Below are 27,552 nucleotides of genomic sequence, written 5' to 3'. Positions count from 1 at the left end.
CAGAGTCAGGGCAGAAGCTTTTCTGTGACCATGAACATGATTAGCACCTTTCTGAGACAAGCTTGAGTGGCCGTTTGCTATCAGCTTCCAATGTGAATAAATGAAATCTGCCTGCAACTTCCTAATGAACAAGATGGACAATTGTTCACATCAATACTACACTGAGTGCATTATTCTAGGAGCTGAGGAAAACCTGACATAGAAATATAGCATTTTCTTGGCCATTAGTTAGATATTAACACTTTTTACTTTGACTGAAATGAACCAGGACAAAGTGCTGCTGTACTGTGTTTGGGCTCTGAAGTGCAGCAGTCATGCAGTTATGGGTAAGGTCACCGATTTATGTGGTTCTTGAAGTCAGACAACTATCCATTATGGCTATCCTACCAGCATGCTGCCAGTTATATTTACATATGGTTGGAGAATGGACCTGGTCTAGCTTGAATGATACTGAACTCCAAATGCTTTTAAAAATAGCATGAAGAGGTGAAAAAGTACTCAAAGCTTCTTCTTTTTAAAGCAAAACCAGAAGAACTCTATGTAAAAGGTAGTATTTATAATAAACAAAAAATTATGCTACTGCTAGGATTTTTTTTTTTTTTTTTTTTTTTACTGCAGCTCATCACTAAGAGCATGCATCTGTTAAAGATTTTTGCTACATGCTAAAAGCCACAGAATCTGCTTAGATTTGCCATGAAAGAAAATGTTAAGTAAAACTTACCTTGAGGCAGTTTGCTGGACACAGTCAAAGCTTCCCTGAGGGTTATCTTTGCCAACATTTGACAAGTAGAAGTTAAATGTATGCGATTCATTTGGGTGATCAACTTTGGGAATTTTAATAAGCTAAAAGGAAAAGAAAATGTTTATGTAAGGACTTCCATCTAAATTCCTTTGCTTGTGATTAGCTACAATATAAGAGTCTTCTTATAATTTACTTCTAAAAGAGAAAATATTTCAATTACAAAAATTTCAGTATGTTTTCAGTGACATCATCAAAAAGTCTGCTCTGCCATAACTCTACCTCTGAAAACAGCACCAGCTATATGCAGCAATTGTATTTGTATCAGAAAAGCTACAGTCACTCAGCATCCAATTAAGCAAAGCATTCAAGTAGGAAGTGATCTCTTCTGATTTAGTGGAATTAATATGCATGTGCTTAACTTTATATGCAAGTGCCTGAGTACAGTTAAACAGACTGAAGCTCAACTAACACAACAGAGCAAAACAATGTGCACAGCCCAACTTTGTGATTTATGCAGTCCTAATGAGGTACGTACTGGAGTCAGATACAAGAAGAAACAGCAACACCCAAACTGCAAGTTTCTTAAATTATCAAACAAGAACAACTTTAACAGATAATAAAAACCTTTTTCCTTTGCTTAGCTCTAGATTCAATTATTTACATAAATGTAATGTGTACATAGTTTTTGGTACATTTAGTCAGAAACAACAAAACTTGATTTCCTTGGCTGAGCTAATTATTTAGTAAAGAATGTGCCACATTCTGCTGGAGCTGAAAAATGTAAATATGGGAAATTGCTAAAATGTTTATTGGCAGACGCACATTTTTCAATGTGCTGCTTTGCAAAAGCATCCCTTAAGCACACACGCACACACACACACACAAAAGACTGCCATTCAAACACCGTATTCTGAAGGTAAAATTAGCATGCATAAAGTCGAATAAGCTGTTCTGAAATTTGCTTGTTTTGAATTTTTAATGGAATATTATGTACAAATTACAAACAAGCAAAGTTTTGGAAAACAACATTCAGCAGTCTTAGAAATCTTTCTCTTATCATTTTGCTTGTGAAACTATCCAGTCTTCATAAGAGTCAAGATCATTCACACGAAGTACTGATAAAGGAGTCTTTCAGTTTTATATTTTAATCATCAGTACTGGCAGAGCTTAGCAATGATCGTTGCAGTGGCTGGACACGGAGAAAGACAAGGCATCTGAACACTGTATCCTTTTACTTAAGATCTAAAGTGGTAGTTTTCTCAAAAGAGCAATGTAGGCATTTGAAACAAGAGATAAAGCAAGATACCAGATGCATGAAGTTGGATGATATGTGCAGCTTTACCTTGTGACTGTTAAGATTACTAGAGTAACCATCAACCTAAAAAGATCATAGGGACACAGGTGACACTAAAATTCTACATTCTATAAAATTATCACTGACTGAATCTTTCAACTAACTGATTTTATGATACACAGCAGGTGAGTGTGCATGGATTTGACGGCACCATATGTAGTGGAGTGGGGATTCAATCCACTGTAGAAGACACAATGGGTTTTTAGCCTGATGTAGTTTTTGGAAAAAAGGTAAGTATGTAATATAATTGGTCAAAGGCTGCCCCTCACAAAATGCAACCAAACAGAAGTAGGTAAATGTTGCTGCATATGCGTGCACTTCATTCTCAAAATGCTGGGGGCAAATCTTTATTTTCTATTCATCATCTAAAAGAATCTATGTGCCTGCAATCGCTGCAAGAGGTATTATCTATATCAGAATATTTGCCATCTAAAAGTTTAGAAGAATACATTTTAAAAAATATTTGTTGCTGTTCCACTCCCTCCAGCAAAGTCTCAGTTCTTCTATATGTTGAGAAAGACATAGACAGGGTATGAAGAAAAAATAAGTTTGTCTCCCTATAGATAAAAATATACAAAGCAAATCACCATTTGAGTTTGCTGAAATTGAAACCCTGAATCTCTTAAGGCTTCTTGTCATTCCCTCCCACCCACTTTTGTAAGAAAGTCACTGATGATGGCTTTCCAATTTAATCAGACAGGCTTTAAACTAGAGCTGCTGGGGGTGGGGATCCTCAAATCACTGCACTTTGAGGCTGACAATGGTAATGGATACCCTGGGCCTGGAGTAGAATCATAGGCCAGTAAGACAGCACCTGAAGTTCAGGATAAGGGAATTCTAATTGGTAAATCAGCCTCCATGGGAGCCCAACTCAAGTGCCTGTACTGCAATGCCTGGAGCATGGGGAACAAGCAGGAGGAGTTGTAGGCATGTGCATGCCTACAGGGCTATGACGTCACTGACATCACTGAGATGTGGTGGGATGACTCTTATGACTGGAATGTAGGAATAGATGAGTATAAGGTACTGTCATGGTTTTATGATTTTGGGTTATCAGTATTCCACATCACAACATCATGCAGTGTACTGGGAGTTAAGGAGCAAATGCTTTAGCTCCGGGTACCTGTCTGGAAGAGAAGAACTACGTTCCCCAAGAGTCTTTTCGAGTACTGTTATCATTCCTGCTCAAGGGAACAGATATAAGGGCGCAGGTCATTTGCGAAATCCCTCCGCCCCACTAGTCGCGGAACCGGGCTGGACCAGCCCTTAAACCGTTGACAGGTACTTAGGAAAGACAAGCAGGGGAAAAGGTGAGGGGGTGTTGCCCTCTACATCAGTGGCCACCTGGAGTCCATGAAGCTCCACCTGGGCATAGACAAGGAGCTGACAGAGAGCTTATAAGTTAGGGTTAAATGAAAGGCAGGGGAAGTAGTTGGAGTCTGCTAAAGGCTGCCTGATTGGGAAGAGCAAGTGGATGAGGCCCTCTATAAACAGATAGGAGCAGCTACACATTCACAAAACATGGTTCTCATGGGGGATTTCAACAACCCTGGTATCTGTTGGAGGGACAACACAGCAATGCACCAGAAATTGAAGAGGTTCCCAGAATGTGCTGATGATAACTTCCTCTTCCAAGTAGTAAAGGAACCCACGAGAAAAGGTGCTATGGTGGACCTTGTCCTCACCAACAACTGGCGAATAACACGAAGCCCAAGGGCTGCCTTGGCTGTCTGTAGTGACCACGAAATGATGGAGTTTAAAATCCTCAGGGTGACTAAGAGGGTGCACAGCAAGCTTGCAACTCTGGACTTCAAGAGAGCAGACCTTGAACTCTTCAGGGAACTGTTTGGCAGAGCGACATGGGAGAAAAGCTCTGGAGGGAATAGGGGCCCAAGAAAGCTCATAGGTATCCAAGGACGATTTCCTCTAAGCCCAGAAGCAGTGCATCCTGAGAAAAAGGAAGGCAAGCAAGAATGCCAGGCGACCTCTGTGGATCAACAAGGAGCTCTTGGACTTACTTAAGCTCAAAAAGAAATTTTATAGGGAGAGAAAGCAGGAACAGGTTACCTGGGAGGACTACAAAGGAGCTGTCTGAGCAGCCAGGGATCAGGTTAGAAAAGCTAAAAGCTAGACAGAATTGAATCTAGCCATGTACATAAAGGAGAACAAGAAGAAATGCTACCAAAAAAAATGCTTTTTATTTTTTTTTACATCAGTGACAAAAAGAAGGCCAGGGAGGATGTGGGCCATCTCTGAAAGGAAACTGGAGACCTGGTCACAAGGGATATGGAGAAGGCTGAGATGCTCAGTGACTTTCTGGCCTCAGTCATCACTGGCAAGGGTTTTAGCCACACCACTCACATTGCAGAAAGCAATAGTAAGAACTTGGAGAAGGTAGATCTGCCTGCTGTAAGTGAAGATCAGGTTTGAGATCATCTAAAGAACATGAAGGTGCACAAGTCCATGGGACCCAATGAGATCCATCCATAGGTTCTGTGGGAACTGGTGGATGAAGTTGCCAAGCCACTATCCACCATATTTGAAAGGTCACGGCAGTCTGGTGAAGTCCCCATTGATTGAACAAGGGAAAACATAATCTGCATTTTCAAGATGGGGAAAAAAAAGAAGATCCAGGGATCAGGTGTCACGTTCACTTCTGTGCCTGGTAAGATCATGGAGCAGATCCTCCTGAAGACCCTACTAAGGCACATGGAAAATAAAGATGAGGTGATTGGTGGTAAGCAACATGGCTTAACCAAAGGTAAATCATGCCTGACAAACTTGGTGGCCTTTTATGATGGAATTACAGAGTCAGTAGATAAAAAAGAGCAACAGACATCATCTGCCTGGACTTGTGCAAAGCATTTGACACCATCCCACATAACATCCTGGTCACCAAAATGGAAAAAAAAAATGGATTTGATGGATGGACCACTCACTGGATAAGGAATTGGCTGGATGGTCACATGCAGAGAGTTGTGGTCAGTGTCTCAATGTCCAAGTGAAGACCAGTGATGAGTGGCATTTCTCAGGGATCGATGTTGGGACTGGTGTTATTTAACTTCTGCACAGGTAACATGGACAGTGTGATTGAGTGAACCCTCAGCATTGCAGCGGACACCAAGCTGAGTGGTGCAGTTGAGAAGCTAGAGGGAAGGGATGCTATCCAGAGGGACCTGGAAAAGCTTGAGAGGTGGGCTCATGCCAGCCTCATGAAGTTCAACAAGGCCAAGTGCAAGGTCCTGCCTCTAGGCCAGGGCAATCTCAAGTGCAGATGTAGGCTGGGGGGAGAATGGCTTGAGAGCAACCATTCTGAGGAGAATGGATTTAGGGGTGTTGACTGATGAAAGATGTAACATGACCTGGTAATGTGTGCTTGCAGACCAGAAAGCCAACTGATCCTGGACTGCATCGAGAGAAGTACGACCAGCAGGTTGAGAGAGGTGATTCTGCCCCTCTACTCTGCTCTTGTGAGACCCTACCTGGAGTACTGTGTTCAGTTCTGGAGCTCCCAGTAAAAGAAGGACATGAAGTTGTTGGAGCAGGTCTAGAGGAGGGCCTCAGAGATGATCAGAGGGCTATAGAACCTCCATCTGAAGACAGGCTGAGAGAGCTGGGGCTTTTCAGCCTTCAGAAGAAGAGGCTCTGATGAGACCTTATTGCAGCCTTCTAGTACCTGAAAGGGGCCTACAGGAAAGCTGGGGTGGGACTTTTTATAAGGGCAGGTAGAGATAGGACAAGAGGAAATGGTTTTAAACTGGAAAAGGGTAGAATTAGGCTCGATATTAGGAAGAAGATGTTAGAGTGATGAGGCACTGGAACAGGTTGCCCAGTGAGGTTGTCAGTGTCCCCTCCCTGGAAGCATTGAAGGCCAGGCTGCATGGGGCTTTGAACAACCTGGTCTAGGAGGTATCCCTGCCTAAAGGAGGGGGGCTGGAACTAGATGATCTGAAAGGTCCCTTCCAACCCAAACCATTCCACGATTCTATGATGATGAGGGCATCAACTGCTGCTACTGATGTGGCAGGATTCTTCTCATAAGCAAGTAAAACATCAAGAAATTTACTTTCCTCCTCCATTTTCATGATATATTTTTCAGAAACTTTGCAAGAACCAAATAATCATTCATCAGCCACTCACTAATTTGAATGAAGAGGAAGCAAGAATTTTCGAGGAATTTCTGTGCTTGAAGACTTCAAAAAAAGGCAGAATAACCAATCTGAGAATAAAAAAATTTTTTTTTTTATCTTTAACTCCGAAATATTATTTAATTTGTAATAAAACAGATACAAGAATCTTATTTCTGTGGTTTTTTTTTTTTCTGTATAGTTCTTAACAGTTAAGAGTCATTTTTAAAGAACTCAAAACAACAATAGTCAGTTGGTGACAGTAGTTGCTAATTCAGCTTGACGTGGTGTTTCTTGCAAAGGGTAGCTAAACAAGTAAATTGAAGGACTCAGCAGTTGCTGCAACAGCCTTTGAAAAGAACCCTTTCAGAATATCCACAGGTCAAGAGCTTTGTCCCTTAAACAAGGGAAAGCAACAAAGAAAATTTGCCATATTTCAGTTTAATAAACATTAGAAAAGTTCTGAGGGAAGACGAGCATTTTAATTTATATTAAATGCAATTAAGCCAAATAAGGTGATTTTTTATACTCCAGTTCAAAAATGGAAGCCCAGACATTTAGGAAACCGAATATAAAGTATTGAATCTGTAGGTGATACAAAACAGGCAGGGACAAAATAAATGAAGATGGAGCTAAAATTCAAAATTGTCATGAAAAACTAGGGAGCAAGTTTGAAAACTGGAACATAGCAGCATTCAAAAGCAGCTGTGCAAGGTAACTCATTTTAGAGTAAAAACATGGGAATCAGCTGTATACAGATGCAGCTCTTCAGAAAACGCTCTACAGTTGGGCAGAATGTGAACACAAGTCAGCAGTACTGTGCTTTTCCAGCACCTGGATACAAACACAAACACTGCAATAGGAAGCAGCAGCCTGAAACGTAGCAAGACAGTCTGAGCTACACTTCAGAGCTGTCTCTTTTGATCTGTTTTCCAGTTCTCTGCAGGCTACCATGGCTTTTGCAATTATTCTATTAACTTGCTGATAACCTCTAGATTTGCAAAAATGACCCCAAATGCTTGAAATCCAGTTTTACTGCTGTTGACACGTTTGCTATTTCTTTCTGCATCTTGAAAGACTGAAGTAGTTTGACTCAGGAAATAAGGCTCCTTTTTTAACAAACTGTCCTGCTTTTACACTATAAATTTATATCATACAGTTCTGAGAAATTCAACAGACAGTTCAAGTATTTTTGGCTTAATCAGAATTCAGATACTACATTCAGCTTGAGAAAAGCAGAGTGGCCAAAAGTTTGTTTTGCCTATTTGAGCTATACTGTCTGAAGAAGTCCAAGCAATCTTTATTAGTAAAGTACATGTTGCAAATGCATAAATCTATAATAGAAAATAAATTTTAATTTGTATCAGGAAGCAGCACCACAAGCCAGCTGTCAGTGCTTTTGTCTCAGAACAGCTGCTTTGTTTTTAGCCTTCCACACATAAAGGGCATCCCAGTTGATCTAGTGAGCAGTAGCACTGCCAAAAGCAAGGCCTTGGAACTGAAAGGGTTTTAAGGTCCCTTCCAACCCAAGCCATTCTGTGATTCTACAGCAGGTGACTTGCAGTACTTTGAAATTTGCTGTATTTCCCAACAATAAGGAAGGGTCTTTCTGAACTACAAACACTCAGCTTGGTACAATTCATTATTAATAGCTGCTCTGTGCTTTTCCCCTAGAAAAAGAGAAGCCCTTGCTGCCCTCCTCCATTAGGCCTACTTTATCCTTAGCAGCAGACTACCAGATAGAGCAGTGAAAGAAAATGAGAAAGCCCTGAAGAGAAGTTGCATGTAGGCACACCTTAACTAAAAAAAAGTGCTCAAGTTGTGTCAAGGCACAGAAACAAGGTCACTTTGAAAACAGCTGTATATGAACATCATTCAAAACAACTTTTCCCTCTAGTGTAGGCACCATTCTAGTGAAACGAGCCATGCATCTCCCCCCTCTGCCCTTGTCCCACTTTGAAGCATGTTAACAAACTGGTATGAGTTCCTACGTCTGTAGCCCATACTCTTTCTAGAATACATACCAGCACATGAAGAGAAGACAGAGCAGCATTTTTAGTTCTCACAGATGCCCACTTCACACAGCCAAACACATTTATCCTTGGCTGGAATACATTTAATATTCCTCATAGTATCTAACAACTATTCATGCCTAAAATTCCTAGTATCTCTGTGACGCTGTAGGTATCACCCATCTCTTGCTTCTCCTGCATGGGAGTCAGTAGACAGCATAAGGAGACTGCAAACACTGAAGGAAAACAAAAAGCTAAGATGCAGCTCGTGGAGGGAGATGAATACTTAGTTTTCTCATCAGGTTCTGCTCTCCAGTGATCAGCTGTTTGTTTCAAACTCTTGCATTTCTCATACTTCCTCTCTGTTTTACTTCAGAGCTGTTTTCTTACATCACTATATCATCTGTGTCATCACCCTCATCATTCATGGTTAAAGGAAATAAAGTTTTTGTTTAAAGTGTTTAGTGAATGCAATGATTAACAGCCCTTGTGAAAGGTGGCATGTGAAAAAATAAAAATAAAAAAAAGGTCAGGAGCCACCATAGATGAGCTATTACCATGCTGTCAACGACATAATTGCTTGTTTAACTTACAGAATTTGCACTACTTTAACAGAAGTGCACAGGAAGTCTTAGTATCAATGTCAAACACATCCCTCTACTCTAACGGAGGCGCAGAAGTCTCTATTTTCTAGATCCACGCTGAAAAGACAGGAGTGTGGCTGAGCTGATCATTCTTAATTGAGGGCAGCTAGAGGAAATTTGCTCCTTCTGTCCCCATTTACATAAAGAAAATGATTTCATCTATGGTTGCACACAGTTCAGAGACACAAATTTAATTAACCCCAGAATCTTCTCTACCTGGCAGATTATTCAGATGAGCTGTTCAGTGAATGATTGGATAAGGGATCTACTGCTTTCAAGTACTATAGCACAGACAAGTTGCAGGCGTCATTGCACCACCCCTGAACACATCAGCTGTCTTGGCTGTGTTGCCAAAAGCAAAAAAAGAACTCTTAAAAAATAATTGTTACCAGTGCCTGAATCTCCAGCATTGTTATTATCTTTTAGGACAGGAATATAAGGAAAGAATCTTAATACCACTTATGTCCATTTAACAACATACAGCGAGCTCTTACAATGCAGTGAAGCCTGCCAAACAAGTGGCTGCCATCAAGAAGCACAGCTCCACCACCACACATTCCTCCTACTTCCCTTGGGATAACCCTGGTATCACACCTGTACCAGTCCTGCAGACAGGCCTTCTTTTCCTATAGCATCACTAGGTACAACAGAAAACCACTGGCACATCAGTGGACAATAGAAGTGCCCACAAATACAGCAGAGCATAGAACAGTGAAGATACTGAACCTATTTATCTTCAACAGTACAGTACGAGCTATCAAGGTACCAGCTTGGATATGGCTAAAAGAAATCCCAGTAAGAACTGAGCTAGTACAATGTTGTGAAGAAAACAAACAAAAAAAAAAACCTCACACTTACAGCACAAGTTGTAGATGACAAATGGGAGAACAGACATTCTGTTTAGTTTTAAAATTTCTACACTTTTGAAGATTGAGACTTTAGGACAAAGTGGTAAAGCTTTCTGCTGTTTGGAAACAAAACAAAAAAAGAAAGAAAGAAAAAAAAAAAAGGAGGTAAAGAGTACTTTCCAGTCTTTCAAAGTGAAAATAATCTTCCATATCCAAGTGACAAAAGTCACAATTCAAAACCAAATCTGATAATCTCAAAGCAATTGTCTGCATGACCTATCATCACAACAGCACTGTGTGGCACACAGTGGGCATGCTCCTTTCTCCCAGTCCACTGCTGCAAGACAAAGCCCACACCTGCAGAACCTCGTGCTTTTCCACACTGCTCTATTGTGTGCTCAGAAAGGCATGTGTGCCCCAGTCTGGTCTCACTGTAATCACTTACCAGCTTGAAGTGCTTGACACCAGCGCTAAGAACACCTGACCCTCTGCAGCCTACTTTAAAACATTATCTTAAAATCTCTGTACTTAAATTGGTTTGCAACTTTTCCCCATTCAATGGGGTTAGTAATAGAGGACATCTACTAGAACAACTCATACCCTTGACTTTAATCTCTTCATCGTGGATTTCTGGATCTATTGTTACTCTTTCCCACTCTGACATATCATCCTCATTGGTTCTTTTCTTTTAATAGCAGTTTTCAAAATTTTCTCTCAACAATCCTGAGCAGGCTCTCTCCTTTCAAAGTGGAGATTTTTTCGCTTATAGTTTTACTTAATATCAGCCTTTTGCATCATTCCTGACAATGCCACGCACTTCTATGGTGCCCTCAAATCAGGACAGGCATATTATGCTTTTCAAGCCTGAGTCATTTCGTCTCATTTGCTTCTGAATACATCTACCCACTCTCTCCTCTTGTTTTCCTACAGCCAGCAAGATGTCACACACATTGCGGGCATTCACAGTGCTATATTTTTGGGTGCCTCTGCTCAGCACATACATGTACATCCCCCCTTTTCCTTCTCAGAATTACCCCCACCTGACCCCTCTAACCAGCCCTGCTCCCACTAGTCATTACTGCTACAGGTGATGTCTGGAAGCCCACAGGTCTGGACTCAGACCTGCTCCCTGTCCTGTACAGGTCTTCACACCAACACTCAGATCATCCGTGAGCCTCTCCCAGATCCACCACTTGGTCAGAAATTACTGAGTGAGTGACATGGCAGAGCCTCAGAAGTGTCAATGGTTTACGGGCTGGTTTGGCCCCGTTCTGTGACTGGCGGGGCGGAGGGATTCGTGAATCCACACCTCCAGAAAGGGGAAACAGGAGATCCCAAATAGTTAAAAATAGCGGCAACGATCTGAGGAGAAACAAACTAATTTACTAAATATGGTATCAGAATGCAAGATAACACACTATAATACCATATAATTAGAATTGAAGCTAATAAATCAAATATAATGAGAGAAAAAGAGACCGAGAACTGAAGGCCTCACCATAACACTGAGGTGAGATGCACAGTTGGGTTGAGCAGCAGGGAGGAGAGCCGAAGGAGAAAAGGGACATCAGGTGACTTGCCAGGGGTTGTATCTCCTCTCTGAATGCAAAGCACCCCGGGGTATGTAGTTCTACTTCTCTTCTGGATAGGTGCCCAGAACTGGAGCATTAACTCTTTAACTCCCAGTGCACTGTTATGATGTGGAGTACCAGTAACCAAAAATCATAAAACCATAACATTCCACCCATTATTCCACATCACTACATCATGCTTAATATATACAAACAAAAAACAATAATTAACAAGCATTAAACACGCACACACACAAACCCATATATATATATATATACACACACACATGGAATTACTGACTGTACTCCCCCAACATCAAATTCCCAGGTGGAACACATCCCCATTTTTCTGCATCACCCACCAAGTGGACCCACGTCCCTGGGCAAAAACAGTCCCATGAAGAGGTTTGCCTTTCCCAGAATCTTGAAAGACTCAAACCACTTTTCCTAACATGTTCTTTACATGTACTACAGGGACCTTATCTCCCTTGACAGTATGTAGGGAGCTGGCAGGACCATTGCAAGTGATGGATCTTCGAGTGTTGACAAACCAGGTGGCTTCCGCCAAATGCTTCTCCCAGTGCCTAAATGTTCTACCACCCATTGCTTTCAACATGGTGTTTAACAACCCATTGTATTGTTCGATCTTACCAGAGGCTGGTGCATGATAGGGTATGTGATAAATCCACTCAATGCCATGATCTTGAGCCCAAGTGTTTATAAGAGAATTTTTTAAATGAGCCCCATTATCTAACTCAATTCTTTCTGGAGTGCCGTGCCACCATAGAACTTGTTTCTCCAGACCTAATATGGTGTTTCGGACAGTACCATGGGGTACCGCATATGTTTCAAGCCACCCAGTGATTGCCTCCACCATGGTAAGCATACAACATTTACCACTGCGAGTTTGTGGCAAAGTGATATAATCAACCTGCCAAGCCTCCCCAGATTTATACTTCTGCCATCGCCCTTCCCCCCAGAGAGGCTTCTTCCTTTTGGCTTGTTTAATTATGGCACATGTGTCACAGTCATGAATAACCTGTGCAATAGCGTCCATAGTTAAGTCCACCCTTGGTCTCTAGCCCACTTATATGTTGCAGCCCATCCTTGATGGACCAAGGTTTCATGGGCCCACCGAGCTAGAAATAATTCACTCTTGTGTTGCCAGTCCAAGTCTGTTTGAGCCAACTTAACTCTGGCAGCTTGGCTTACCTGATGGTTGTTGTTCTTCAGTAGCCCAACTCTTGGACACATGAGCATCTACATGATGCACCTTTACAACCATATTCTTTATTCAGGCAGCAATGTCTTTCCACAGTTCAGCAGCCCAAATAGGTTTACCCCTTCTTTGCCATTTGTTTTGTTCCCATTGCTGTAACCATCCCCATAAGGCATTTGCCACCATCCATGAGTCAGGGTAAAGATAAGGCATTGGCCACCTCTCCCGTTCAGCAACCTCTAAGGCCAGCTGGACAGCCTTTACCTCTGCAAATTGGCTTCATTCTCCTTAATCTTTGGTGGCCTCTGCAACTTGTCGTGTGGGACTCCACACAGCAGCTTTCCATCTGCGATGCTTCCCTACAATATGACATGATCCATCTGTGAACAGGGCAGATTTCTTTTCATTTTCTGGTAGTTCATTGTATGATGGGGCCTCTTTAGCATGCAGTACCTCTTCTGCTGGTGATCCAAACTTCTTACCTTCAGGCCAGTCCATGATCACCTCTAGGATTCCTGTCCAACTGAGGTTCCCCGTCTGAGCTCACTGTGTAATCAACACAGTCCATTTACCTCAAGTGGCATCAGTAACATGATGGGTGGAGGGAACCTTTCTCTTGAACATCCAGTTCAGCACTGGCAGTCGAGGTGCCAGGAGGAGCTGTGCCTCAGAACCGACTACTTCAAAAACAGCCCGAACCCCCTCATACGCGGCTAATATCTCCTTCTCAATTGGAGCGTAGCACTCTTCAGGCCCCCCGTACACTCGACTCCAGAATCCCAGGGGTTGGCCTTGGGTCTCTCCTGAGGCTCTTTGCCACAGACTCCATGTGGGACCTTTCTCTCCAGCAGCAGTGTAGAGGATGTTCTTAACATCCTGTTCCGTCCGTACTGGCCCCAGGGCCACCGCACAGGCTATCTCCCGCTTAATCTGCTCAAATACCTGCTGCTGCTCAGGCTCCCACGCAAAATTATACTTCTTCCATGTCACCCCTATGACCGGGGGGGCTTACAATGAGATTGTAGTTTGAAACATGCGTTCTCCAAAAGCCCACTACACCCAGAAATGATTGAGTCTCTTTCTTATTAGTGGGCAGAGACATAGCAGTGATTTTGTTGTTCACATCCGTCGGGATGTGACGACGTCCATCTTGCCACTTTACACCTAGGAACTGAATTTCTTGTGCAGGTCCTTTCACCTTGCTTCGCTCAATAGCGAAACCAGCATGCATAAGGATCTGGATTATTTGCTCTCCTTTCTCAAAAACTTCCCCTGCTGTGCTGCCCCATACAATAATGTCATCAATGTACTCTAAGTGCTCAGAAGCACTGCCCTGTTCCAGTGCAGCTTAGATCAACGCATGGCAAATGGTCGGGTTGTGTTTCCACCTGTGGGGCAAACAGTTCCATGTATACTGAACACCCCTCCAGGTGAAAGCAAACTGTGCCCTACATTCTGTGGCCAAAGGAATGGAAAAGAAGGCATTAGCAGTGTGAATGGTGGCATACCATTTGGCTGCTTCTGACTCCAGTTCGTTCTGGAGTTCTAACATGTCCAGCACAGCAGCACTCAGTGGGCGTGTGACTTCATTCAGGCCATGGTAGTCTACCATCAGCCTTCACTCTCCACTGGCTTTACGTACTGGCCATAGGGGGCTGTTAAAAGGTGAGTGAGTTTTGCTGATCATTCCCTGACTCTCTAGTTAACGAATCAACTTATGAATAGGGAGCAAGGAATTCCTGTTGGTACAGTACTGCCATCAGTGCACTGTTTTTGTAGCAATCAGTACCTGTTGCTCTTTCACTTGTAGCAACCCCACAACACACAGATCTTCTGATAGGCCAGGCGAAACAGAAAGCTGCTTAATACCTGCTGTGTCCGCAGCAGCTATTCCAAAGGCCCATCAATACCCTTTAGGATCTTTGGAATATCCCCTTCTGAGGTAATCAACACCAAGTATACAGGTAGCCCCTGGGCCAGTCACAATAGGATGTTTATGCCAGTCTTTACCAGTGAGGCTTATTCCAGCCTCCAAAATCATCAGCTCTTGGGAACCCCCAGTCACCCCATGAATATAAATTGATTCTTTCCCTTGGTAACTCGAGGGCATTAGAGTGCACTGTGCACCAGTGTCCACCAGTGTCTTATATTTCTGTGGTTCTGATGTGCCAGGCCATCTAATCCACAAAGTCCAATCAATACACTCTATTATCCCTTTCCCTCCCTTGGCTGGGGTCAGGGACCTTCTGTTTATTACCTCTGTCGTTCTTACAGCTATTGCTATGTCCCTGCAGCAACTGGAGCAATCACCTTCTTGGAGAAGTTCACCTTGGTGGTTGATCTGTCTTGTAATTCTTTTACCCATGCTTGAAGTGCTGGAGTGGGTTTTTTATGCCACTTCTTCATATCTTCTCCATGGTCACATAGGTAACGCCACAAGGCCATACGCGACATGATCTTACTGCTGTCACTTGCTTGAGGAGGAAGACGTCTTTTTTTAATAGCTGAGACACTGGATGATGCAGGTTGGGAGGAAACCAGTTCGATCGGCCCCTCCAGTAGGCTGTTTTGGGAATCCTGGTCCCCACTGGATGTATCTGATACCACCATGGAACAACCAGAATTAAGCATGGTAAACAGTTAATCTATTATATCTTCTTGATTGCTCTCCATTCTGTCCAGTTTTTCAGCAAGTTTTGTAATGGATGAACCACAAGCTTGTAGAGACGTTAAATGTAACTCAAAGTCTTGAATTTTATTATTCAGTTCATTTATAAATGGTCTTCCTTCCCCTCCGCCATACATTGCTGCAAATGTAATGGCGTACCTTTCTGGTGCAGTCTTTGTGAACATATGCCACATATTTGGTGTATACCTGACTCTCTCAGGATCATGCTCTTGGTCTGGCTCGTCAGGAAGCAAAGTGGGGCTATGTAACATTTCCACCACAGTGTATTCTCTCAAATAATGGATGCCTTTTTCCATATCAGTTCACTTCTTTTACTCAGGCATCAGATTGTCTTTGAAGGGGTATCTTTCTTTTACGGCTAACTGCATCTGCTTCCAGAGGGTGAAGGACCCATTCTGGCATGTTCTAATACCTCTGTCAATGGCTGAGTCCCTAGTAATGCCACCTGGTTGGCGAGCTTCTCTACTATCTAGCCACACACTGTTGGCCCCATTGTCACAACATTGAAGTAACCAGGTGACAATAGGCTCATTTGGGTGGCATGAAAAGACTTTTCTCAGACCTCGAATTTCATTCATTTTCAGAGATCAATCAGTAATGGTAACGATGTCTTGCTCACCTCCTACTCTTTCAGGACTTCTCATTACTCTCCTGGGTGTTGGTGACCATGATCTTACTGAGGGCCCCTCCCTGGACTCAGGGGTGCTTCCCATGGATCTCAGAGGTGCTCCTCTGGACCTCTTTCCTCCTCTCCTCTTGCAGTGTCTGCTTCCTCTACTTTCTCTTCCTCCTCTTTCTTCTGTTCTAAGTGAGTTGGGATTTGTTTCATTTTCTGTCCTCTTACAGAGGCAACAGACATTGACCCTAGTGCCTCCTGTGGTTGATCATGTTGGTCAGTTCCAATGCTCTCACTCTCCAGCTTGGCTTGGAGTCTGTCTCGTTCAATTATGAGTGTATTAAGTTCAGATTTGAGCACAACTTGATGAGCCTGAATTCTGTTTAGTTCAATTTGGAGACTGAATCTAGCATGCTGGAAGGCATCTCACTCAGTTTGGAGTACATCCTGTTCAGACTTGAGGATGTCCCTCTCGGACTGGAGGGCAACTCGTTCGGACCGGAGGCCATCTCACTCAGACTAGAGGATATGTTGTTGAAAGTGAAGGTTGTTGAGTTTGGATTGAAGGGAGTCTGTCTCAGGTTGGAAGGCTTACCATTCGGGCTCGAGGGTGTCCTGTTGAGACTGGAAACTATCGAGTTTGGATTGCAGGGAGTCTCTCAATTCAGAGGGCATCTCTCTCAGATTGGAGGGAGTCCTGCTCTGATTGGAGGGTGTCCCTCTTAGACCAAAGAGTGTTCTGCTCAGATTGGAGGTCTTTTCTCTCGGGTTGGAGACTCTCAGATAGGAGACTGTCCTTCTCAGCTTGGAGACTCTTGCTCAGCCTGGAGATTTTCCCTCTTGGCTTGGAGTCTCTCTTGGAAACTTTCCTTTTCGGCTTCAGACTCTCTTGCTCATTTTGCACTGTCTCCCTGAGACTCTACCTTTCAGCTCTGAGACACTCTCTTTCAGCACAGAGACTCTCTCAATTTCAGAAACTCTCCCTCTCTGGGATAGTATTGAATATGGCCTGATAAGAATTAGCCAGGCCTCAAATAATTTGTGCCTCCTCAGATCTGCCTGAGCTGCAACATCCCTGTCTCAAATATCTGATTAAGCTCTCAGGATCTTTCAGGTGTTTAGGAGTAAAGTTCCATGACACCAAAGATGACCATCTCTCTAAAGTCTCTCCCAAGCCTCTCCATACTCCCCAACACTCAGTGTTCTCTGGTTCTGGGGAAGGCTTCCTCAGAATATTATAAATCCAGATACTGAGTGAAATAAGTAAAATGATGAATAGTACATTCAGGGAGACTGACAGCATGATCATCATGATCATTGAGTGAGCATTCAAAAACTGCATAAAGGATTCAAGGGAGAGACTGGGAGCCTGTTTAAAAACCACAAGTTCTGTAGACTTAGCAGCTCCCTCTGGAAACAACTCTAAGAGAGAAAAAGGAATCTTTTTTTTTTCTCTTTACAGAAGTAAAATAGCAGTGCTCAAAGTTTACAAATATCCCAGCATACTGGCAGTCCGCCTGGAATTTCAAGGTCAAGTTTTGAGTGAGCACCTTTGAAAGAGATAAACTTTCCTAACAAAGCTCTCCGAGAGCAGAGAGAGATTCATTCTAAAAGCTAAAAAGCAGCTTTTGCCCGCATTCTCCACCAAGAGATGTCAGCAGTTTACGGGCTGGTTCAGCCCCGTTCTGTGACTGGCGGGGCGGAGGGATTTCGCAAATCTGCACCTCCGGAAAGGGGAAACAGAATCCCAAAATAATTAAAAACAGCAGCAACGATCTGAGGAGAAACAAACCAATTTACTAAATATGGTATCAGAATGCAAGATAACACACTATAATACCATATAATTAGAATTGAAGCTAATAGATCAAATATAACGAGAGAAAAAGAGACCGAGAACTGAAGGCCTCACCATAACACTGAGGTGAGATGCACAGTTGGGTTGAGAAGCAGGGAGAAGAGCCAAAGGAGAAAAGGGACATCAGGTGACCTTGCCAGGGGTTGTATCTCCTCTCTGAATGCAAAGCCCCCTGAGGTATATAGTTCTTCTTCTCTTCCGAACAGGTGCCCAGAACTGGAGCATTAACTCTTTAACTCCCAGTGCACGATGTTATGATGTGGAATACCAATAACAAAAATCATAAAACCATAACAAGGAGTCAGGTTCCTACTAAGACAGACCTTTTGGGTTAATCCATTTTCTCAGCTGCTTTCCCAGCTGAAGTTTACTTGCAGCTTTTCCAGGTCAGTGCTTTGTCTGTGAGGAGGCAAACACAGGCAGTGATGTACTGCTGCCAGGGAAGGGCTTAGCAGGGGTGTTCTGTCAGATTATATAGAACTTCCAGTTGTACAAAAGCCACGAGGGATGATTTTTACTATGGCATCATCTGGCTTTTGACTACAGCAGCTTTTGCTCAGGTACCTTGCTCCAAGCTTAAAACTTTGATCATTAGATAGCATTAATGTATGTGTCCAGCTGGCACCTCCAAGGAGACAAATGTTCCAGAAACCTGCTTTACCACAACAAAGCCTCAAAAACCTGTTCTTACGGAAAAGAACTGTTTCGCGCTGACTTTCATTGTTTTCATTTTAATATCTGCAAATCCTTTTTCCCACAAGCTGTTTTCTTCAAGGACCAAACCTCATCCTCCTCATTTATTAGAGCCAGACTACAGAAGGTCAGTGGTCAGTGCCCCTTTCTAAAGGGAAATTACGATGTCTCAGCCTATTTGAAGTAGTATCATTACACATGGCTGCCTTGCAAACAAATTTAAGTGCCTTACTGCAAAAAATCCACTTGAAATGCATTTTATTAATTACATTGATCTGCAGACAAATGAAGTAACCCACAGGGGAAAAAAAAAAAAAATCTAGTTTCAGCCCCTCCCTGCTTCCTTCCCAACACTCATTTCTCTAAAAATCTTCAGTCCCTCAAGTTTGCATTTATGGATCAGTTCATCTTTCCAGGCCTTGGCACTTAGGGATGGTGCTCCTTTCAGTGCCACCCAACCAGAGCGTGACACCCATCTGCTGCTGAACAGATCTGCTCAAATGAGGCCTGCAAACAGCCTTTCCAACACGTGGAGCTACACATGGGCCATGCTGGTGCAACAGAGAAATGGCACACTTAAGCTCTGCTGCCCTTCAGTACGGTTGGCAAGGATGCAGTAGAGCCCTTCCTCCACTCAGACAGCTGTGCATTTCTTGCCAGAGTGATAATGCTCCTGGCTAGCAGCACAAGAGGAGCCAGTTCTGCAGGAAAGCACAGTAACAAGTATTTACAAATGCAACATTTTGGGTTTTCTTGGTCCAGGCAAGGTGGACATACAGCATGGAGGGAGGTAACAGGATTTGCACAAGAAGTAATTACATTCAAGGGCAGACCAAAGATTTACGTAGGGTCAGAGACCATGGCATGTAACTACTGTCCCCAAACTAGTGCCAAAGGTTATGTTACAGAAAAAGTGATCAAGAAAGAATACCACCAAGCTGACAGGATGCACTGCAAAAACATGTAAGACAGCGGGCATTTCATATTGCTTTTAGAGGACTGTTTTTATGCCAAAGAATAAACCATAATTGCCACAACATACTAAGAGTATAAAAGATTCATTTTAAATGGTAATGGATAATTGAACCAAAACTGATACCATTTGGTAAATTTACAGAAGTGGTTTCTATCCTCCCCAGGAGAGCAAAACTCACCCTTGGGCGCACCACTGGTATTCAACAGAGCCAGCACTCCTCCACCCACAAACCAAGCCACCAGTGATCATGTCCCAAAGATCAATAGTGCTGATTTTAATTGTTTTGACAAGAATGCTGAACAGCACTTCAGCATTTATGTGGAAGTAGGTGCTGTGATTTAACTGATATCATAGCAAGGATATTTCCCTTAAGTCATTTGGAAACCATCAGAGTGGCAGTAATGAACATAAAATAACATAGCATTTGACAAAAGAAAAATGAAATCATTTAGTCTAGAAAGAGATATATGAATGAACATAATTAGATATTTTTAGGCAAAGAAGTCATAATTTCTCAAAAGTCATTTAAATTGTCACACGACAGAGTTTTTCAAAATAAATGATTTCACTCTGCAAGGCAGATGAAGCATTTAATCTAGTTATAAGCAGCTGGTCTACTTATCAGCCAAATCAACTGCTAGATTTCCAACGTACTGCTCAGTTTCCCAAATCAGATGACCTGTTTTGTAAGCTGAGAGGAAGAAAAGCATCACTGTGCCTACCCCTCTGCAGATAGTAGCTGAAGCCCAGTCATGCTGAATGCACATGCACCACAGCAAGAAACTGGGCAAGCCGTCAGGTCTGGATACAATGCATTTGCCACAAATTTTGTCTCTACCTAAGAGAGGAATGAGCACAGTGCACAACATGGCAAAGAAAGTAAAAAATACAAGAGTGAAACCACACAAGGAAAGCATGCTTACTTAGAACTCAATGCTAATGTGGACTGTACACTGAAACAGCTAGAAACAGCAGCTTGTTTTATTTGTAGCTGTTTGTTAAAACTTATCCCCACTGTGCATTACAGTGAAAAGTCAGTTGGCAGTACTGAAATTCCTCAGAGTTATTTATTGTATCTAGAACACCACAGCTTCTACACTGACTGAGAACATGTAAGCCAAAATCTTTAATTACAAGGTATTTTCCAAAAGCTAATCTCTACCATCTAAATGACCCACATCTTGCCTTTCCTCATCACCCTCGAGCTTCTTCAGATGGTACCACACATTATGGTCCAGATACTTCAGAAGTCAATGTTCCCAGTGGAAAGTTCTCTCCATTAGGGACTGATTTGTAGTCTGGTGTGTTCATTTCAATACTTGCATTTATTTAACAAGTCAGAAATGACAGAGTTCTTAGCTGTACAAACTGTACCGATACTGTTTCAGTGATTATCACACAAAAAGCATCTAGAGGCTAATAACACAGCACGCACAGATGTTTTGTTATCATTTTGAATGTGCACCATCTTACTGCATCCCTAGTCTTCCTATGGCACCTTCTGAGACTGTCAACACATATCCAGTGCTTTTCAGATGCCCTCAGGGTAACTTTGTCCTAAAACAGATGAAAAGCTAAGCTTGACAGTTCTTCTTCATTTATTTACTGGGTAAAGTAGCCACAGCAACACTCTGGCACCATACCTACGTCCTTTTTAGAACATATACATGGAAAAGAAGTTCCTACTTTGTCTCTTCGAACCTAAGGCTCTTGTCTCAAGCTTCATCTTCTCAGCAACTTAATCTAACATGGCACCAGACCAAGTCAAGCCAGCATGTTCCTTTCATTTCTCTACTTGAGCCCTACCCATAGAGGAAGATGAGTAGAATGTGTAACTAGAGATGAAATACTTAAAAGTCCAGCTTCTTTTAAAGACAATCCAGCATTGCGTCCTAGAGTTATGTAGCTGCCTGGTTCCACAGACACCAAGAACATACCCCAGGATGGAAAGGCCTTTCATGGCAGCCCAGCAGCCTGGCCTACAACTCCAAGCATTCTGAAAACACTTAAAATATGGCAGTGCAATACAAAGAAAATGGAGTCTCATCATCTACCTTAATGAACCTAAACTATTATCCCTATGTTAGACAATTAGGACCTAGAAACGTCCTGGAATAAGTTCCTTGGTTTTCACTGACCTAACTATGGGTAGATTTGAGAAGTACCATAGAAGATTTTTGCTTCTGCAACAAGTAGTGAAGTTCTACCAGATGTTTCCACCCCATGGAGTATGGGACCAGAATTCACTGTTGAGTTTTATAATCAAGAAAATCCAGCATTCTCTCTTGTGTCCAGTACCACCCTGGGCTTCCACAGCACTCTGCTGCACTGACCTAGTAGATTAGGACATCTGTGCATAACACAGTGATATTACAGGGGTTCAAATGCATGACAATGAAAAAAAACAGACATTTACAGATGAGAAACTAAGCCTCCTCCAGCCTGGTAATACCTGAAATCTCACGTGCCGCTCCTCTAAGAATGCTACTTGAAAATGTGGGATAAATACGGACATGAACTTTTGCAGAGAAAGAGCATACAAGGTAGATCAAGTGTGCTAGCAATTTTTTCTTTTGCCATATATCACTTTCAGAACTTCATGCCAATAGTTGGGTTAACTATTTATAATCCCATAACTTATGTTGAACTAAGCAAAACTATAACTTTTTCCAGATTTTGTGAAAAAGAACAAAATGCACTCTGAAGGGTGGTTATATGGTCATACAAAGGAACAGAGGAAAAATGCCAGCAAGTGCCAAAAGGGGATGATGATGCAATTCTCCTGACTGCCTCCCTGCTTGTGAGCACTCCCTGATGAAAAGCTTGACATGAGCCAGCACGGTGTGCTTGCATCCTGGAAAGGCAACCATATCATGGGCTGTATCAAAAGCAGTATGGACACCAAATCAAGGGATTTGATTGTTCGCCTCTACTCCACTCTCCCAAGACCCTGCCTGCAGTGCTGAGTTTGCCTCTAGGGACCCCACCACAAGAAAGATGTGGAGCTGTTAGACTGAGTCCAGAGAAGGCCACAGGGACGAACACAGGGCGGAAGCACCTGTCCTAAGAAGTGAAGTTGTTAAGCTGGAGATGTGAAAGTTCTGAAGAGACCTTGTGGCAGCCTTCTAGTAAGTACCTAAAGGGGGCCTGCAAGAAAGCTGCAGAGGAACTCTTCTCCATGGAGTGTAGTGATAGGACAAGGATAATGGCTTTAAACTGAAAGAAGATAGATTTAGATTGGGTAACATAGAGATGCTGTAGATGTCCCATCCCTGGAGGCATTCAACGCCAGGTTGGATGAGAGTCCTGGGCAACCTGATCTTGTGAAAGGTGTCCCTGCCCAGAGGGTTGGAACTAAATGAGCTTTAAGGTCTCTTTCAACCCACATCATTCTGTGATTTGATGATTTGGGCAGACTCTGTGAGCCACAAAAAAGAAAGGTGACCCTTTCAGCAGGACCACATCCCTGACACTGATGCTGATTCTCAGCCCATCAAGTCTAGCCCACTGGACCAGGACTGTAGTTTCAAGTACTTTGGACAAGAGTACTACCTTTCACCATCTTAAGTCTGTCCATCCTTCTCTCATCTCTTCCTTGCTTTCTCCGCAGAAGCACTGCATGCATATATAGAAAACTGGATCTGTTAACTGATCTGAATTAAAATTAACAGCCTCATAAAGTTCAAATATTAAACCTAAGACTTACTGCAACCTGCAGCTAATTTTCTGTTCAGCTTCAGTTCTCCAGTTTGCACTTGCTGATTGTTTAGCTGGATTTGTGGCCTTTAGAAGGCCATATTTCCTTACTTTTTTTTCTTTTTCTTAAATTTCTTTATCATCAGGCTTGAAATATCTCATTTTATCAGAGTTTCAAAAAAGCTTCAGAAATCATCAGTAGTCTCCATGGTATAAAAAAGAACCTGCCCATCTCCCAAAACTACACTTTTGCTTTGCACCTTGAGAACAACCACTTCAAGTCAGATTTACAATATTAGACACACACTGCTTAGCTGGTGACTTATAGATTTTCACATTTCCTTTCAGATTTAGGCTAGAAGTTGATAAAAGCAGGGGAAAAAAAAGTACACAGGAACATGGCTATTTTCCATGTTTTGAATAAATATATAATGCTCTTAAATAATATAATGAAACACATGGCGTTGAATGCATCATGAAAATGTCCACAGGACTTCTCTCTTTTAAGAGATAGTAGCTAATTTCTGGATATCTTTTCCTACATAACATTAGTACAAAAAAAACTTACCCCTTGGCGTCCTTGGAACTGAATTGAAGGTTGAGAAGGAACAAGATCCTGCAAGAGAAAGAAAACAATCAGAATGTAAGCAAAACTGCAAATCTCCATACTCTGGTAAAAGTTATTTTGCTGCACAAATTAAACACGTGTGGTAGATTCATTTACAACAACCAGCCTACTTCCCAGAGGCCATACTATGATGCAGAGCTGCCGTGCAAGCAAGGCCAGGGCTCCTGCCAGCAGTACCCTATGCAGAGCTGAGGAGTTCAAGACCTGATGTTTTATTAGGAGGATACGTGGGCTCTACAGGGAGCGAATGGGCAAGAAAATTAATGCTTGGTATTGCTGTCACTGAAAGGAAGAAAAACTCCTCTCCCTTACATAACGACTGAAAAGAGTCCCAAGAGCACTGCTTTTCCCCCACTCCCAAACTCTGCCTTCACAGGCCGGTCACTCAAGGTTTTGGGAGGTGCTTATTTTCTGAAGAGCCTACTCGATAACAGTTTTACATGCACTTGAGTGTTTTTCTACTCGGCAGTTCCACTAATCAGTTAGAGTAAGTTTTACCAATGAAAAGATTCATTGTAACCAAGCAAACATGAAACTCCTCCAAACGGTCTTCACTTCTGCAGCAAGGAGATCTACTGAGAGACATACATAAGAGAGCCAAGAACAAGAAGAGCCACCTCTAACTCTATAATTTCACAGCAGTAAGCGCAGCCTGTTCCTGAATCACAGAGATGGAAGCATCCTGCACCAATTCTGTGCTCACATTACAGCCATGAAGACTTACAGATGTTTTTAGGGCAGGGGACCAAGAAGCCTGCTAGTTGGAAACAACTGTTCTTTGTCGCACGCTGGCTTCTGGTCAGATCTACTCCTTGACATAGCTCACTGCATAACACCGAAACACCACCGTCAGCAGGAGCATGCTGATAAGAATATCCTATTTAGCAGCAATACTGTGCTCAGCTTTACTGAATCCTGAAATTACGCTGCAGGACAGAATAACATATGGTCTCTGTGCTGACTGGTATAACTTACTAGGCTTTGTCTGTAGGATTTCAGAGAGCGTTAGTCAGTCTCCTGCCAACATTTACATTGAGAATCATACCAAAGGATAAAATTCTTATTAGTACAGATTTTACTCCAGAAAAGCAAGGTTTTATAGACTGTAAATTGAGGTGCCATTCAGGAGCACAAAGCTGCAGATGACATAGCACACAATGACTGGAAAGGTAAGTTAGGTGCAACTCCTGCTCACTGCTGCTTCCTGCCACAGCTTGCTCCTCTATGCCTTGCATTTGTCTGGGTTTTCAAAGTAAAACTCATCACACTGATACAGCAGCAAACTCCTGACTCTGGGATTGGTGATGAAGTGGATCTGCTCATGAGGGTGCCAAAGCCAGCAGAGGTAAGTGGCAAGGTACATCGCGAGGTGCCACACAACACCCCAAGCAGCAACAGGCCTGCAGGCTGCCTCCAAACTTCAAACTCATGTCTTTAAAAATGGATGTGCTTATTTTTCATGATAGAAGGCTCACACTGCACCTCCAGTTTCATAGCAGCCCACAACACTTACAGCCATAAGCCCTTAAAAAACTCCAGACTTTTCAACTTCAAGCTGGAAAGTGGCAGAAGCCATCCAAGTTTGAAACTACTAGCGTATTTTTATCAGCTTTTCCAGCACCTACAAGTGAAGTGTTTAAAAATGCAATTTGGTAAACATATGAAGCCTGACGCAGATATAAATCCTAACCTGCGTCTGAGGTGTCAGCTTTCCAGAAGGGAACTTTGTTCCACACAACGTGAGTTAGGAGAGCACTCCACCACATGCTGAGTCAGACATCCCAACGCACCCATCATGCCGGCTAACGCTGCAGCTGTCACCATCTTACACAGGCTGACGGAACCTGACATCAGCTAGTTTCTGATCCAGCCAAAGCGTGCTGGCTGAACAGCAGCCCGCCCTACTTCAGCACAAGAAAACGCCAGGAATCTAAATTTAGCGGAGTATCACCGAGCCCTCGCGTCCTCACTGGCACGTTATCTGGAGAGCCAGACCGCCCTGGCAGGGAGCAGCCAAGGAGACAGCCCTGCAGTCCGGCCTGCTGCTGCTGCCAGGCCTTCACTCCAAAACAGGCCTAGGCTGTGCACAGCTGCAGGAGCAGAACAAATAGCTTTTCTATTCATCACTTGCTCCAGCCCCGATTCCCTTCGGTTCACAGTATCTCTGTGGGGAGCACAGGTGCCTTGCCTCTTTCCTGAGCCATTCACCTCACACCGCCTCACACTGACCAGTGTTGGAGGGCACAGCCCCTGTTAGTTCTCTTTTGGATCTGTTTATACATCCACTGTCTGTGAACTTGCCTAATCCTTTTGTGAACCCACAGATATTCTCTGCCTCCAGCTTCCTCTGACAGCAAGATCCACCCATCTATAGGGTGAATAGTGTTACCTGCTTTAACTTACTTTTTCTGTTTCACCAGGTGCCCTCTTGTTTCACCCCAAAACAAAGTCCCAGCTTTTCTGGTCTCTCAGGAGGTGTATGCAAATGATACAGCCTCCCCCTTGATCACTTGAGAGCAAGTACAGAGGAGGGCAGCTCCTGCCCCATACATCCTTCTGCAGATCCACAAATTCTTACAGGGGAGGCAGAATGTGCTGCACAAGAGCTCTGAACAGCAACAGTAGCAAGAGAACACAACTATATCCAACTCAAGCACCAATTGCAACTGTCAATTCCAAGTTTTATATACTGGAGTTTACTTGCCCTTACCTATGTTAAGGGAAAATCATAAGCTAACATTTTTTGCCACAAGCCCAGGCCAATGAGGTCTTTCTGGAGCTCCTCAGCATGAGTTTCCGATCCTGAAAAACCTGCGTGTCACCTCCAAGCTTTAACATCTCAAGATAATTCCTGAACATGTGAAGTGGAACTGCTCCCCAGAGTGATGCCTGGCAAACCAAACCTGAACTTGTTTCCACCCTAAAGAGTGACCACAAAGTCCAACTTGTGTCTTCAAATCCCTCCTTTGGTGCCAATCCAATGGTAACAACTTAGGCTCAGCTAAGCAGTCCTCTGGGCTCTCCTGCTCTCTGCCCCTGAAGTCAGCATTTCTGGAGACCTTGCAGTTCTGCAGCCTGGGGGCAAGCCTAGAATCCCACCATAGTAATCAGACTAAGACATCGTGGAGAAACTGCCAGCACTTGCAACAGCTGAAGCAAAGTGCACATCGTTTCATTGAAGTAAGAGTAGTAATAATCAAATGCCAACTCAGCCAAAAACCAAGCTACAGACAGCTGCAGGCACATTTCACTTTAAGCAATTACTCTTTATTTGCATCTGAAAATTCTATTTAAGAAAGTATAAATTCTCCAACACAGGACTGGCTAGGAAAAAATTATGTGGAGCTTACATACAGCTACATTCAAAACTTAAATCTCTAAACTTTGGGTGAAAAAAACTCAAGGGCTACCTGGCTTGTTTTCTCCAGGTTTACAGTTTTGCTTAAGTCTTTGGGCAGGGACTAAGTCTGCTTGCAAGACTCAAGATCTGCGCATACACACGGTGCTTGGTAAATAACTCTGATACTTATAAGGCACCACCCTTGCATATGAGGTCAATTATCTACTGTTTTCCAGCCACACTGACTCAGAGTGAACAGAAGATACCTTAACATCGGCACATTAGAGATTGTGATGTATATTTTTTTTTTAATGTGTTTTAGTGATTTTAAGAGCTTCCAAGCAGAAGGCTAGCATACAATGCAGTTGCAAGATGCTGATGCTTACCAGCAACGTCAGCTTAAGAAATGCCTCCCTCCCTTCCTTGGCCCTTCAGAAGCTTCTTTTCACTGCCTTGGGGCTGAAAACTGCCTGTTGAGCCTATAAGAAGTTACTTGTTAATTTGCAGCATGGCCGTGCCTCAGCACAACTTATGCTAAG

The 27,552-nt window shown here is 43.0% G+C and overlaps 1 protein-coding gene across 6 annotated transcripts in view; it reads right to left on the bottom strand.

Moving 5' to 3' along the window:
- ELL2 (elongation factor for RNA polymerase II 2) overlaps nt 1-27,552 on the bottom strand; it is a 56,422-nt gene that overhangs the window by 22,936 nt on the left and 5,934 nt on the right. For 3 of the 6 annotated variants that reach the window (XM_424711.7, XM_015280540.4, XM_025144981.3), the window contains exons 2-3: nt 23,614-23,661; nt 722-843 (exon numbers count right to left, since the gene is read on the bottom strand). In XM_424711.7, the coding sequence (XP_424711.2) occupies nt 722-843; nt 23,614-23,661 (170 nt within the window). Of the gene's footprint in view, nt 1-721; nt 844-23,613; nt 23,662-27,399; nt 27,493-27,552 lie in introns of all 6 variants that reach the window. The other 3 variants (XM_040655732.2, XM_046905537.1, XM_040655731.1) reach the window with 2 other exon arrangements.

Source organism: Gallus gallus, chromosome Z (assembly GCF_016699485.2).
Source record: "Gallus gallus isolate bGalGal1 chromosome Z, bGalGal1.mat.broiler.GRCg7b, whole genome shotgun sequence".
NCBI lineage: Eukaryota > Metazoa > Chordata > Aves > Galliformes > Phasianidae > Gallus > Gallus gallus.
This window is presented reverse-complemented; position numbering and strand designations above follow the sequence as displayed.